Below are 15,355 nucleotides of genomic sequence, written 5' to 3'. Positions count from 1 at the left end.
CGGCTTATCCGGAGAAAGGGTCCTTGAAAGTCTCCACATGGCAACGTTTGGGTGATTATTTTCATGATAACCCCAGGGCTCCGCCAAAGATTCTGACCACATGGAGAATAGTCATGGAATGTTTAAAAATCCATGGTTTAGCACTGACCAAAGCCCCCGGTCCTCCTCCTTATACAGCTGAAACCAAAACAAAGGACGCTCTCCAGTTAGAAGCTTCCTCCCCCACTGCTCCCAAACCCATAAATCCTCCTAACTCAAATTCAGCGGAGGATCAAACACCCATGGGAGCGATAGCACAAGCCATGGCGCAGGGACGCAGGGAGGGCTCTCTACCCTGGAGGACCTCTCTCTCTGTCCTGTTGAATATATAGGGGATGGAACTGGAAATATGGTGCCTAGACTTGAACCTTTACCCATGAAATTAATCAGAGATTTAAAACAAGCCGTGGCCATGTACGGCATCCAGGCACCATACGTCAGAGGCTTCATTAACACCATCAGCACCTCCTTTTTCATGTTACCCCAAGATTGGAAAGATCTTTTCTGTATGATACTGACTGGACCACAGTATGTTGTTTGGGAGTCAGACTTTCGCTACCGAAGCTGAAAGATTTGCCCGCGATCGTGGCGCGGCCGCGAGATCGGATCAAATCTTCGGTGCGGGCGATATATGGACTTAACAGCTCAGATGGCACTCCCACAACGATTCTTGCCTTTATCAGTATCATAGCGGTCAAAGCCCTTGACAAGGTCGATGATCCTACCTCTGGCATCGTAGATCTTTTTCAAAAATTACTCAAGGCTCACATCAGCCTTATGCTGAGTTTGTAGAGGAGCTTCAGAAAGCCATTCAGAGACAAATCTCAAATGAAGAAGCCCGTAAAAGCTTCTGTTAAAACTGGCTGTTGAAAATGCAAATGAGGATTGCAAGAGGATTCTGCAGCCTCTATCTGCCCGAGGGGGCTTCCCTCTCGGACTATCTAAAGGCTTGCAGAATCGTGGGAACTGTCTCTTACAATATGGAGCATCTGGCCATGGCCTTGCAGCAAGCAAATTCTCAAAACAGGCCAGCCGGAAACTGCTTCAATTGTGGGAAACCTGGCCATTTCAAAGCACAATGCAGAGCCAGAGATAATACACAAAACAACACCAAACCTAAAACAGTATGCCCAAGGTGCAAGAAAGGGTACCACTGGGAAAACCAGTGTCGCAGCAACATTTCTCAGCCACAGGGAAACTAGAGGAGGGGCGATCAGCCAGCCCCGCTCCAAAGGCTGACTCCATATCTTTCCAACTAATTGCCTCAGAAGATATGGAGATTGACATTCCAGGCACTGTTTACTTTCTCCCCACATGCTTGAAAACAATCCCTCCTGCCATGACACCCCTCATAATTTATCCCATCCGGGACCTCATGGCAAAGGGAATCATTGCTTCTCCGTTTGAGAGATTCTGATGACTTTTCATCAGTGGCCATGGCAGTAATTGGGAATACTCCCACAAAATTTAGCAAGGAGAATTAGTAGCAACCGCTGTTCCGGTGCCTGTTAAAATGGCTGATGCTTGGGCATTTACTGTCCATCAAACAGTGGAACATGCCAGGCCTGTGTTACAATTTACAATCCGTAACAAAGTCTTTTCGGGTCTCTTAGATACTGGAGCTGACGTAAGTGTCATCCGAACGGCTGAGTGGCCGGACGATTGGCCTTTGGAAACTGCCCCAGCCGCTCGGGAGAGGGAGGAGTTCAGCACGCCCACCGTAGCAAACACTGGCTACCGTGAGTTCCTCTGATATTTCTCACACTGCCTACCTCCAACCCTTGGTTCTTCCATTACATACCAACCTGTGGGGCCGTGATCTTATGTCTCAACTTAACACAAAACTCATTATTGATTAATGGAATCTTTGCTAGAACTCACTGCGGCTACAATTAAAACCACAGAACCTGTTTGGGTAGACCAATGGCCCTCACGATAGACAAACTAGAGGCCCTGCAATCACTTGTCCAGGACCAAATTGTCAAAGGGCATGTTGAACCATCTGTCAGCCCATATAACACCCCCATTTTTGTCATAAAGAAAAAGTCAGGAAAATGGAGGCTCTTACATGATTTAAGGGCTGTGAATACAATTATAAAACCAATGGGGCGCTACAATGTGGTCTTCCAAATCCCAACATCATCCCTGAGAAATTTGATCTAATGGTCATTGATTTAAAAGACTGCTTTTTTTCTATCCCTTTGCATGTACAAGATCGTGCCTAATTCGCTTTCACTTTACCTCACCTAAACAACTCCTCCCCTCCTCCCACTTTCAGTGGAAAGTCTTACCTCAAGGTATGCTCAATAGCCCCACCATGTGTCAACACTATGTAAATAATGTCTTGCTACCCTATCGTCTGCTTTTCCACAATTTCTGGTATATCACTACATGGATGATATCCTTGTTGCCGCTCCTGGCCCACCGGGTACGGTGTTCACTTCATTTTCCTTCCTGAAAGCTGTCCTTGCAAAAGGAGGTTTGCATATAGCACCTGAAAAGGTGCAAGTATTAACTCCGTACGCATATCTGGGCTATAAAATGCTTTCAACTACTGCCTATCCTTCACTTCCCTCTTTGTCTCTACCTTCTCAACCCACCTTGGTTCAACTTCAGCAATATCTGGGTACCATAAACTGGGCCCAACCTTTCCTGTCTTTAACCACTGATATTCTTTCTCCATTGTTTGAAGCCCTTACTTGGGGGGAAAAGCCTGCTGACATAATATCCTTGCAGCAACCTCAGCTTCAAGCAATAACTCAAATAGAAGAAAATATCCGAAAGGTATGGGTAGATAGAGCTGCTGCCAATACTCCTCTAGATGTGGTCATTTTAGCCATCCCGAGGCTTATGACCGCAGCAGTAACTCAAAAGACCAAAACTCCACATCATAGAGTGGATCCATCTTTCCCATACGCCACGATGCTCTATCACTTCCAAATCAGCTCAATTGGCTCAATTGATCATAAAAGGCAGGAGCCATGCAAAATTACTTATGGGAATAGATGTCTCCACACTTTATATCCCTTTTTCGCTACAAATATGGGAATCTCTATTCCAAAAACTCCCAGGAAATTCAGTTTGCCTTAGCCGACTGGCCTGGACTAGTTTCCTGCCACCCGCCCGCTGATCCACATTTTCAAATCATTCGGACAATACCCATCTCTTTCTCCTCTCCCATCAGCAAAGGACCTTTGGTCAATGTCTTGACCATATTTGCTGATGGCAGTAGGGAAGAGAGGCATGCGCTTTGGCAAAGGAATGGGGTGTGGCACACTAAAACCACCCCTGTGCAGACATCACCACAAAGGGCTGAACTTGCTGCAACCATATTAGTCCTCTAGAATTTTAATGAACCCCTCAACTTGATCCTAGACAGCCTATATGTTACTCAAATAGTCTCTACTATTCACCACTCTTACCCCTCTCTCCCACTATTGATAAAAACCTTCTCTCTCTTTTTTGTTACATTGCAACACCTTATTGCACAGGCGTCAACACCCCTCTTTGTAGCACACATTCGCAGCCACCAACCCTTCCCAGGAATCCTCCAGGAAGGCAATGATGTGGCTGATCAAGCGGCTGCAGGCATCATGACCTCACACATTGACTCCTTGGGAGAGCCATTCGTTTCCATCAAAACACCAAAGCTCTATGAAACATTTCAACCTCACTATGGCCGAAGCTTCAGCCATTAGACAGCAATGCCCCACCTGTAGTCAACAAGCCCATTCCATTCCCTTAGGGGTAAATCCCCGTCGGGTTGAAAGCTTAAATATGGCAAATGGACGTTACTCAGTTTCCTCCATTTGCCCCCTGGAAGTATCTGCATGTCACAATTGATACTTATTCAGGGTTTATAATGGCGACCCTGCAAAGAGGAGAAGCCTCCAAACATGTCATCAATCATTGCATTCGCACCTTTGCATCGTTGGGACGCCCAAATGAAATAAAAACAGATAATGGTCCTGCATACACTAGCACAGCCATGTCAGAATTTTGCGCTAAATGGCAAATTACCCACAAATTTGGGATCCCTTATAACAGTCAGGGACAAGCCCTGGTAGAGAGAGCTAACTTAACGCTAAAAACAGCGTTAGAACAACATTTGATCAAAGGGAAAAGAACCCCTAGCCTCCCGCGATGCAAGACACTCTTAATCTCTGTCTTTATACTCTCAACTTCCTCAATCTTTCAGGCACCCCTGCTATGGACGGCAGCGGAGTGACATTTTTTTTTTTTTTTTCCTCCCCTTCCCCTGATTCTCCCAAACCACAGATATACCGCCAACTGCCAGACCCTACTTGGAAGGGCCCTGCTGGTCTCCTCACCTGGGGTCGCGGCTACGCAGCTATCCAGCTTCCAGATCATGTCCTGTGGGTTCCTGGATGACACGTCAGACCATACCACCCCAAAGTAGAAAAATCACCACCTGCAGACATATCATCATGATTCGTCTCATTGCCTTGCCGACCCTCTCTTCCTCCTTCTTGCTGCACATGCCTCCAAGGTCTCCATTCCATCTCGAGTGATGTACTTTACGCCAGGTACTCCTCCTGCTAACCTGCACTGCATCTGGGGACATTTTTCCCTATCTCAGATGGTCGACACTCCCTCAGCCATGGCTCCACATCTCCAGCGATGTCTCTTTCCAGATCAACACCTTTGAACGCCCTCCTCGGACTACACTCCTCATACTTCGTCCACCACTGCCACTGCCTATTGCTCTGGTCGACGCCTCTATGATTCCATACGCACATTTATGACTCATGGACAGTCCTCAGACCCGTTCACCCCATCGTCATCACAGACAATTCACGAATCAGCCTGACATTCATGCTCAGCCCCCCTTTCTACATCGGGTTAAGAGATCGCAGAATCCCACCAGCGTGTCAGATGGCTGCACCCCTGCCTGACCAAAACCACACAAGCAGGCTTCATTCAACTAACTCTCATCTACCATACCCAACAACTGCAGAAGTGCCTTCCTACCGGAAAAACTTGCCAAAAAAACAGGACCATGTACCATCTATGCAAGATGAACTCAAAAACCATTTGCTACGATCCCAAGACGGCTGTTCGCTCTACGTTACCTTATGGGCGGGACTTCCAAGAACCTCTGGCAGATCTGATCCTGAGGGGAGGGAAAACTTTATTACCTAAACCACACCACCGTGCTCAAGGATGGTACTAACCCAATTGTTTTAACCTTTGATGTTTGTGTTGCTTGTTTCTAAACCAGGGGGGCATTCATGCGGGTCGGTTGACTGGAAAACAACATATTCTCACAATCATAAATATTTGTGTCCTACACCCATAAACTGGGCCATAGGGAACCCCAATCAATGGATCCCTTGTGGAGGTTCCATCGAGTGCTCAGGTTGGTCTTGTGTCTGTGATTATACTGGGGGAGGGTACAAAGGCTGCAATCATCTGTCACATTTCAAACGAATATCAGGGTCTACCACAGACAACAAGGTAGAAATCACCATCTCCAGACAACACCCTGCCTTGGATACTTATGGTATAGGGATTGATGGCACAGGATCGGATCCAAACACTTACATTACCATAAAAACCGAAATCATATATGAAGGTAAGGAAACATCGTTAGGCTGGTCGGTATATAATAATTTGAGAAAATTAGATAAAGCCCCTGATACCAGTGTTATTGCAAAAACTTGTTCATGGATATGGCAGAAAAAATTGCAAAATAACTTGCAATAACCAATTGTTTTGTCTGTGGGGAACCACCACAGGAGAACAATGGCCATACAAGCCTTGGAAGCCTCACCATCACTGTTCAACAACATGTCTTCTGTAGGAAACATAACAGCTAGAACAGTTTCTGATCCACTTATCTGGACAATTACCACCAACTTAATTGGTAGAAACTGCTTTTCCCGAAATGGGTCCACTCCAGTAGGACACCTCCTTTGCTTAGGTACATGGGATAACTCCTACCAGACTTGGACAGCACCTGACAATGCTACCACCACACCTGCCAAATTCAACACCTCCCTCCTCCCCTATCTCAATGACACAACATCTTCCCAAATTTGGACAGCCCCAAATAACATGTATTGGATTTGTGGTAACCTAGCCTATCCGTCCCTTCCTGCAGATTGGCAAGGATCATGTGTATTGGGGTGGATAAGACCTTCCTTTTTCCTCCTCCCGATCTCCATTAAGCAAGAACTAGGCATCCCTGTGTATGATACATTATCCCACAGGAAAAGAAACACTGATAATGCCTTTGCAGGCTTCCCCTGTCAATCAGAATATACAGGGGATACCTGGACCTCAGAAAGAATCGTCTGCACCTAAGACTTGGCTATTTGGGCCCAAGACGGGTCCTATGGGTATAGAACCCCCATATATATGATTAATAGGATTATTCGCTTACAAGCTGTTTTAGATTTAGCTGGCCAACGAATAGACAAAGCTCTAAACACTCTAGCAACTGCCACAGACAAATTGCACACAACTGTCTACCAAAATCGCTTGGCTTTAGATTACATACTAGCCAAAGAAGGAGGGGTGTGTGGTAGGTTCAATCTTACGAATTGTTGTCTTCAAATTGATAAAGTTGGCAAAGTAGTAGCACAATTAACAACTGAGATGCGACAATTAACCTACAATCCTAATCAAGTATGGCAAGGTATTGATCTTAAAAATATTTTTAGTTCCTGGTTTCCAAAACTACCAGGATTACAAGCTATAGTAGCTCTCATAGGTATGATTGCTGTAGGATGCGTTATTCTTCCATGTGTATTACCAATTTTTATTCGCACTATCTCCAATAGTCTATCCTTGTTAGCTGAAAAGTGCGCCATTGCACAGGTTAATGCCCTCTGGGAAAAGGAACCTCTGTACAAAGTCATACCCTCAGAAGACCCTGATGCGTGCGGTCGCACGAGTTTTTGCATGGGCAGTGACGAAGATCCAGAAGAAACTTCTCTCTGTAAAACTAAAACAGAGGAGATGCAGTAATAAATTAGTTTCTACAGCTTCGGTACAGGCTAGGCCTCACATAGGTTGAAAGTGCGTACCAGGAACAGAGAACATCAATCAACAAACACGTCATCATGGGCAAATAACTGGAATGTAAGCGCTGATTTGCTACTTAGTACCTTTTAAACTGACCATGTAACTGTGATTGGATGTTACTATGTGTGCGCTAATATTCCTACTCATGTAAACTTAATGATTGGATAGACTTCACTGCTTGTGACGTATCACTGTGTGTTCTTAATAAAAGAGCTTCCCCAAGCTTATGATCGGAGCAGCTCACCCAAGATAGAACCTGCGTTGGTGTCTTTCTTGATGCATTCGACCACCCAGTGAGAAGCCTTCCTAATGAGGAGCAAAGCCGCACCCCTTGGGCTTTTCCTGTTTTTTGTGACACTACTGCCTTCGTGAAATTCCCTTTCCACAGGAGGAATAACAGCACGGCAGAGAATATCATCCTGACCATGGGACGTTCCCTCATTGCTCTGAGGAATAGATCTTTGGTGGATATTTGTGCTAAAAAAGACAACATTGCTGCGAAATCCTTAGAGCTTCCAATTCCTCAACCCCAGTAATTCCCACTGTATTGCAGACTTCACAGAGAAAATTTGGCTGGTGACGAAAAGGATGACTCTCCCTCTTGTGTGTTTTCAGAGCACGTGGAAAAATATTCTTAGGCTTTTAAGGTTAAGAAGATGGAAGAACAGCAGCGGTCGATAGTGAGTACTGAGGGATAGTAACTATGGAAATATTGTGTGGGCCAGGACTGAAGGAGAAAGAGAAATAGGAAGAAAGGAAATGAGGCAGCTAGAATTTAGCCCAGCTATGACCAACCAAACCCAGCAGGAATACCTGGAAGAGGTTCAAGGAAGGATCTAAAAAAGAAGCCCAGAGGTTTGGACATCTCTACCAGAATCCAAAAGCAGCATCGCAGCATTGAAATTGACCAGACTGATAGCACAATCTTTTGTTTCTGCAGTGATTAATTGGAAACCTTTGAGAAACTCCTCAAGCAGGAACAGAGCACTATAGCTCTATTCTCATCAGCCCTCAACAATTGCGAAATGTAACAGAGAACACTCATGTTTAGTAGCTGCGAGAGCTCCTCCATGTATTTGCCAAATCCTCTTTGTGATTCCACCAACGTGATGGCTATCATGTGGTCCCAAATTCCTTCTACCTTTCCAGGCATTACATTTTTTTTTATGTAGCTGAATTACTCATTCCTGTTGGTTATATATTTTCACCTTCCACATATCATGCATAATACACACACACACACACACACAAATCTGAAAAAAAAAAGACATTTTGAAAGCTTTGAAAAAAATCCTCCTTTTGAGATAGCTTTGGGGCTTTCTGATTCAGAAAGACCAGTTAAGGAAATGCATGGTGTGTGTTTGTGTGTATACCCACAAATAGGTAAGTTTGGGAATAAGATGCCAGTATAGATGAAAACAATTTGACAACTTTGTTCAGACTAAATGTGAAATAAATATTTCATAATGGATCAAAGGTTACAGGTTCTTCCAATGTTTGGAGGGGAAAAAAAAGTAAAACAATTGGATTTATCAGAAATGGATAAGACTAGGATTTAGCTGTTGCACCTGCAAACAAACAGATGATGAATATAATAATATATATTAGAAACTGCTAGCTTCAGGCTAAATGTGGAAATTAAGATTCCTCTCAAATAAAGCAAAAAACATTATTTTTTAACTAAATGATGTACTGCTCCCAAATGAAAGTTTGAATGATTTTGCAACAAACCTAAACTAAAACCTTTATCAGAATATATTAGGATGGAATTTAACAGACCAAGATGTAGAGAAATCAGTGGTTGCCATCTGAATTATGAGGTTGCATAAGGCTCCAGGGCTATCTAATGGTTTTAATACAGGATTTTATACATTTAATAAAGAACTTCCCTTAATTCCATCAGATTAAGCATGTCAAAATGAAAGGTTGTTATTTTTTTAGACACAGAAAGAATGAGTTCTGTGTCCACTTCTCATGAAGTGGAGTCTTTCCAATTTAATTTTAAAATGGAATGTTTTTGTGTGTTTGGTGTGTTATTGCAAATAGATTTAAGACATTTGATATGGAAACCTATAGGTCAAGATGGATTTTGTTCCAGAAAGAAGGATGGTAGGTCCAAGGAAGAAGTGTTGTACTCATATGAGCCTGGAAGAGAGTTTAATGCTTTAAATTACTACATTTTGCATCTATTTTTTCCACTTTCTAATATCTAGGTAATATCATCAACTATAGATATTGGGAACATCTGGGAAGGACCTGATTGGGAAATAGCCCATTTTCGGTAAAATAAATAAAAGGCAGTATTCCATTCTTGGAACAGAAATACATCATGGCTTTCTATTGTTCATGTCTCCTACTTTTTCATATTTTATACATATTTTCCCCTTTAAATCTCTTACAGGGAGAATGCTCCCCTATGAGCCAAGGACCAGAGGGCAAGACCCAAGTGACAGAGTTTATTTTAATGGGACTTTCAGACATCCCAGCTGTCCGCTTCCCTTTGTCATCATTTTGCTGATCTATCTTGTCACACTACTGGGCAACGGCACCATCCTCCTTGCCATAGGAACTAATTCTCAGCTGCACAATCCCATGTTAACCCAACATTGGACAGGTATGCCTGTATAATGAGGTTGTAGTATATCAAGTTTACCGTATCATACTGCTTGATCCTACTGGATGGCAATTGGAATTAGATAACCTCTTTAGGAGTTGCTGGATAACCTAGTTTCTTTTTTAATCATGGTGTCATGGATTATAGCAAAATTCTCTATGTGTTCTCAATGCTTTAAGATGGAAGATCTATCTTCAACCTCTTTCAGGACAGCTCTGAGATGGGCAGGAAAATGGAGAATGTCACCGCAGTGACGGAATTCATCCTAACTGGACTTTCTGACCTGCCAGCCTTCCGCCTCTCCTTGTTTGTGGCCTTTCTGCTTATCTATCTAGTCACACTACTGGGTAACGGCACCATCCTTCTTGCCATAGGAACTAATTCTCAGTTGCACAACCCCATGTATTTCTTCCTCAGTAATCTTTCCTTGCTGGACATCTTCTGTCCCACAGCTACAGTGCCCAAGATGCTAGAGAACCTCTTGACAGAAAACAGTTCCATCTCCTTTGCTGGCTGTGTGTTACAACTCTACTTCTTGGTGGCCTTGGCAGGGACTGAGGTCTTCTTGTTGGCCGTCATGGCCTATGACCGCTATGTGGCCATATGCAACCCTTTGCGATACATGGTCATCATGAACAAGAAGCTTTGCCTTCAGATGACTGTCGGGACGTGGGTCACCGCTTCCTCAACTCATTGTTGCACACTGTAATGACCTTCACGCTTCCTTACTGCCAACTAAACAAAGTCAACCAATTCTATTGCGACATCCCACCCATGTTGGCTTTAGCCTGTGCTTCTACCTATGTGGCTGAGATGGTTATCTTCATCGTTGGTGGCATATTTGGCGTGGGGGCTTTTCTAATTACCTTAATTTCTTACACTCACATCATTGCCACCGTTCTGAGGATCCGTTCTGCTGAGGGAAAACGTAAGGCCTTTTCTACCTGCACGTCCCACTTAATAGTGGTCTGTCTTTTCTATGGAACCATCATCTTTACGTACATAAGACCTTCATCCAGTTACCATCCAGACCAGGATAGGCTAGTGAGCATGCTCTATGGGATGATTACTCCAATGTTAAATCCCTTGATTTATAGCCTTAGAAACAAAGAAGTGAAAAAAGGCCCTTGAGCGCCTAATAGTTCATCAATTCCATTAACAGCAAAAGAATTTAATGAGGTTATTAGAAAAGATAATTTGTTTATCTTAGCTTAGCTTATTTGATACAAAGGTATGCCCAGAATTTTGCAACAAGGAGAAATAGGGGGCAATATGCTGTTTCTGTAAACCGCTTAGAGAGGGATAAGTGCTATTGCTATACGGCAAGTCACATTACCCTAACTGTTCTGGTTATTCTCTCTCTCACACCACTTTTTATTAATCCTTGATTGGAATAAAGTAGAAATGGGTTTTATCTAATGAACTGATGATGCCTCAACCCATGGTGATGGATGAGGTTATTCAATGGCCTCATTGGAAGGGTCTATGACAATTCACCACAGCCAACTCGCCATGGCCAATTTACCATGGCCAACTCAGTGTGACAACTGCGGACAAGAGTTTCACTAATGTCAAAGAAATGGCAGAATAAAATCATTTTAAAAGGATGCAAAAGAAGGGACAGAATGAAATGTCAATGGCAAAAATTAAAACAATCTATTATTTATTTTAAATAATTAAATACAATTGTTACATTTTCTGGCAGCGAGTTGTCACATTCTGTCATAGGAATGGAGAAAGCATGTACCCTGTGGCACTCCACATAGTAGGGACCAAGGATGGGATCCTTCTTCCCCGATCACCAGCAACTAGAATTGACCCTGAAGGAAGGGAGATGAACCAGCACAACATGGTGCTGTCCATCCCTGGTCCTCTGAGTTGATCCAGAAGAATATCAAAAGCTGCTGAGAAGGCCAAGTTGGGCAGAGATGGATGTATAACCCTTGCCAGATATTTGAGGATGATCCAGATTTCTGTAATTAATGGTGGAGACAGAACACTCCCATGAAGGGAGATCCAATATCTTCCAGCTAGCAACATTCTCATAGTTGTGACACCAGAATTGTAATTTTCCCATCTCTAGATGTGTAAAACATGTATTTAATGGATTTGTCAGTGAAGGATGAGACATATGTCTGGCTCTGGACTTTTAAAAGACTGGAAAAATTTCATGAACTGATAAGGGTGGTAGTGGTAATTTCAATTCTGTACAATCAGTGGCGGATTAAGGCTCACTGCGCCCTAAGCACTGACAAATCTCGATGCCACCCTCCTTTGTACATACTGTACAATCAAAGCCAAGCTTAGGCTACATAATTTTTTTGTGGTTCCTCCTTTGGGCCTGGTGCCCTAAGCATGTGCTTAGTCTGCTTATTGCTTAATACATCACTATGTACAACGAAGCATCAATATTATATAAATATATTTGCTTTATTCTTGGTGCTGTTTTTAATAATGGAAAATAAAGATACTAAATTCATTGGTCCGTTCTATATGTACTGTAAAATGAAATACTGGTTGGTAGTCCTTTATCTTCATTTGCGTGGAGGTAGTAACCAGCAGACCAATATTTCCTTGATTCAATTTATTAGATTTTTGTGAGTTCTTGGAAGATCTGCACTGTGAAGTTGAAGATGAAATGAGCCCTTATTTGAGACTGCTCACTCCCTTGTCTCTGACATTGACCCAAGAGACACTTTTGATGATTTAGTACAACCAGTGACAAAGTTCTCTCAAATATATAACAATTTCAGAATAAGTTGAGGCACATTTCAATCTGAAACTTCCATCCATCAGAATTTTGGACATGTGGTTGAGGCAAGCTAAGTTATAACTCTTCATCCAGCATTTCTTCATCCAGCATTTATGGGACAATTTTTAGGTATCCATCTCCCTTTTATTTATGTTTCCTGGCAGACTCTACAGCTTTTCATCTGAAAAGGATGAAGAATATCATATGCAAAATGTGTCCGAAATAGCATACCCATTTGGATGTATACTCCATGAATGTCAATGCTTCCTTAGAGAGTTGAAATTACAGGCAGTTTTGACATGACTTATGACTGGTCATTTTTACAGCCATTTGGAGTTATGGAACGGATGCTGTAAAGCTTGTACCAAAGGTGCTTTTTCAAGAGGCAACTGGACTTGCTGGTTTTTCTTTGAAGACGTTTTGCTTCTCATCCAGAAAGCCTCTTTAGCTCTTCAGAAGAGAAGAAGCTTCAGAGAGCTGAAGAAGCTTCTTGGATGAGAAGCAAAACGTCTTCAAAGAAAAAACAGAAAGTCCAGTTGCCTCTTGAAAAAGCACCTTTGGGACAATCATGACCTGGATGACTGAGAATCTCCGTAGATATTTACAGCCTGCAAAACACTTCCAACTGTTGCAGAATGTTGCTCCCTTCCTCACATAACCTCACTTCATCCACTGAGCAACCAGTTTGCATTTACAACTCATTGTAGTGTCCCACAATCACATAACTGCAATTTGTGCCAATTTTTTTTGCAGTTTCCTGGCCAAAACCCCCCACCCATTCAGAAGAATGGATTTGCTTATTGCCCACACAGTTCGCTTAACAATTGCAGTGACTTCCTTAGTGACTGCCAAAAAAAAAGTCAGAAAAACAAATCTGGTCATATGGGTGCCTCAACTTACAACTGCATCAACTTACAACCAGATTTCTGGTCCCAATTGTAGTCATAAATTGAGGACTGCCTGTAAGGGATTTTAACCAGAGGTGGTATTCAGCAGGTTCTGACCAGTTCTGGAGAACTGGTAGCAGAAATTTTGAGTAGTTTGAAGAACTGGCAAATACCACTGACTGGAGATTTTACATATTCTCCCTCTGCCACGTCCACAGAATCGGTAGTAAAATTTTTTTAATCCCACCACTGATTTTAACGCTATAAGGGAGGGTGAATAAAAGGATTTTTTTAAAAAGCAGTGAGATATTTTTTTTCTTTTTCCTGGATATGTTCATTTTCTATTCCAGTTTCCCTTGTTCAAATCTCACCCCCCCCCCACTATTCTTCACAAGTCACAAAAGTTCCATGTGACTTTGTCTCCAAAAAGTGACAAGCTATAAATATATGCTTACGTATATATCTTGTTGATTGATTATATCCAGAGGAATTAACTATGTTAAAAGAGTCCATGCATCATAATTTTAAATCTCATTGAATAATAACAAAACCAAACTAAAGGATATTGCATGAATAATATTAACCTGATGCATCAATGAATAAAGTGTAAGGTAGCTTCCAAATATTGTTTACTACATGATTTTTGTAGAAAGGAAAGAATACAAAATATGACATACTTATACCCTGGAGAGTGAAGTTTGGCAGATTAGAACATTATCAGTTCCATTTCTCAATTCATTTTGAATTCTTTTACAATAAAGACAACAAAACAGTTTCCTCAGAGAAGAACAGAAAATAAAGTTAGAAGATAACAAAAGGGCAAAATTTAGGTCAAATTGCTAAACCGTAATATGGGATGTCTTTGGTCCTTGATTCCAGAAGTCCCAGTCTAAAATTATATTATTGGTGACCAGCCATATAATAATTCTCATCTTATAGAACTGACACAAGCATAAAAGTAAAGTCCAAAGCACACTCGACCACTGAGGGGAAAAGATAGATGAAAAATATACTATTTGAGATGCCATCAAGTGGCAAATATTTTGAATGCATGAGGTTCATCTGAAGGCCCTGGGTTGCACTGATAGGGGCTACTTTTCAAGGACATCTATGTTAAGACTACACAATAACTTTTTCTCTGGTAATGTTACACTAATAACTAGAGCATACAAAACATTTGCTAGACCAATACTTGAATACAGCTCATCAGTCTGGAACCCACATTACGTATCTGATATTAACACAGTTGAGAAAGTCCAGAAATATTTCACAAGAAGAGTTCTCCACTCCTCTACTCGTTGCAAAATACCTTATGCCACCAGACTCGAAATTCTAGACCTAGAAAACCTAGAACTATGCCACCTTTGGTCCGATCTAAGTATAGTATATAAAATCATACATTGCAATGTCCTACCTGTCAATGAATACTTCAGCTTCAACCATAACAACACAAGAGCAAATAATAGATACAAACTCAAGGTTAATCGCACCAAACTTGATTGCAGCAAATAGGACTTCAGCAACAGAGTGGTCAATGTCTGGAATACTCTACCTGACTCTGTGGTTTCTTCCCCAAACCTCCAAAACTTTAACCTTAGACTGTGTACTATTGACCTCACCCCTTTCCTAAGAGGTCTATAGGGGGTGTGCATAAGCGCACCAACGTGCCTACTGTCCCTGTCCTTTTGTGTCTTTTATATATATATTTATTTTTCTTATATGTATCCATGTATTCATAACTATATGTTTACTTATACCTATTATCTTGTAAGCAATTGACAAATAAAAAAATAAATAAAAAGTTGCCATTGAATCTTCTGAAATTCCTTCTATAATGTGAGATACTTTGAAGACCCCTCTGGTTTTCATCTTAAGGAGTTGTATATGATGGGATTAAAAACACATACCCTACACTGTGTTCTTAGTATATGTAGAAAATTCTGCTTTTGGGAATTCTGCAGAATGATAATCTGGGAATAATTTTTACATGACAGTGATGGTCTCATAATTCAA

The 15,355-nt window shown here is 41.9% G+C and overlaps 1 protein-coding gene across 1 annotated transcript; it reads left to right on the top strand.

Annotated features, from left to right (window-relative positions):
* The first annotated feature begins 9,857 nt into the window (after window positions 1-9,857).
* Window positions 9,858-10,862, top strand: LOC148129349 (olfactory receptor 5V1-like). The gene is given in 3 exon segments (XM_087947284.1): window positions 9,858-10,380; window positions 10,383-10,819; window positions 10,821-10,862. Coding segments are annotated over 3 exon segments (936 nt in total). The 5' UTR covers window positions 9,858-9,923.
* The last annotated feature ends 4,493 nt before the right edge of the window (window positions 10,863-15,355 follow it).

The sequence above is a fragment of the Notechis scutatus genome, chromosome Z (genome assembly GCF_049901735.1).
Source record: "Notechis scutatus isolate UNSWTSFEM ecotype Mainland chromosome Z, rNotScu1.2, whole genome shotgun sequence".
Lineage (NCBI taxonomy): Eukaryota > Metazoa > Chordata > Lepidosauria > Squamata > Elapidae > Notechis > Notechis scutatus.
The sequence above is the reverse complement of the archived record's forward strand: the minus strand, read 5'-3'. Positions and strand labels throughout refer to the sequence as shown.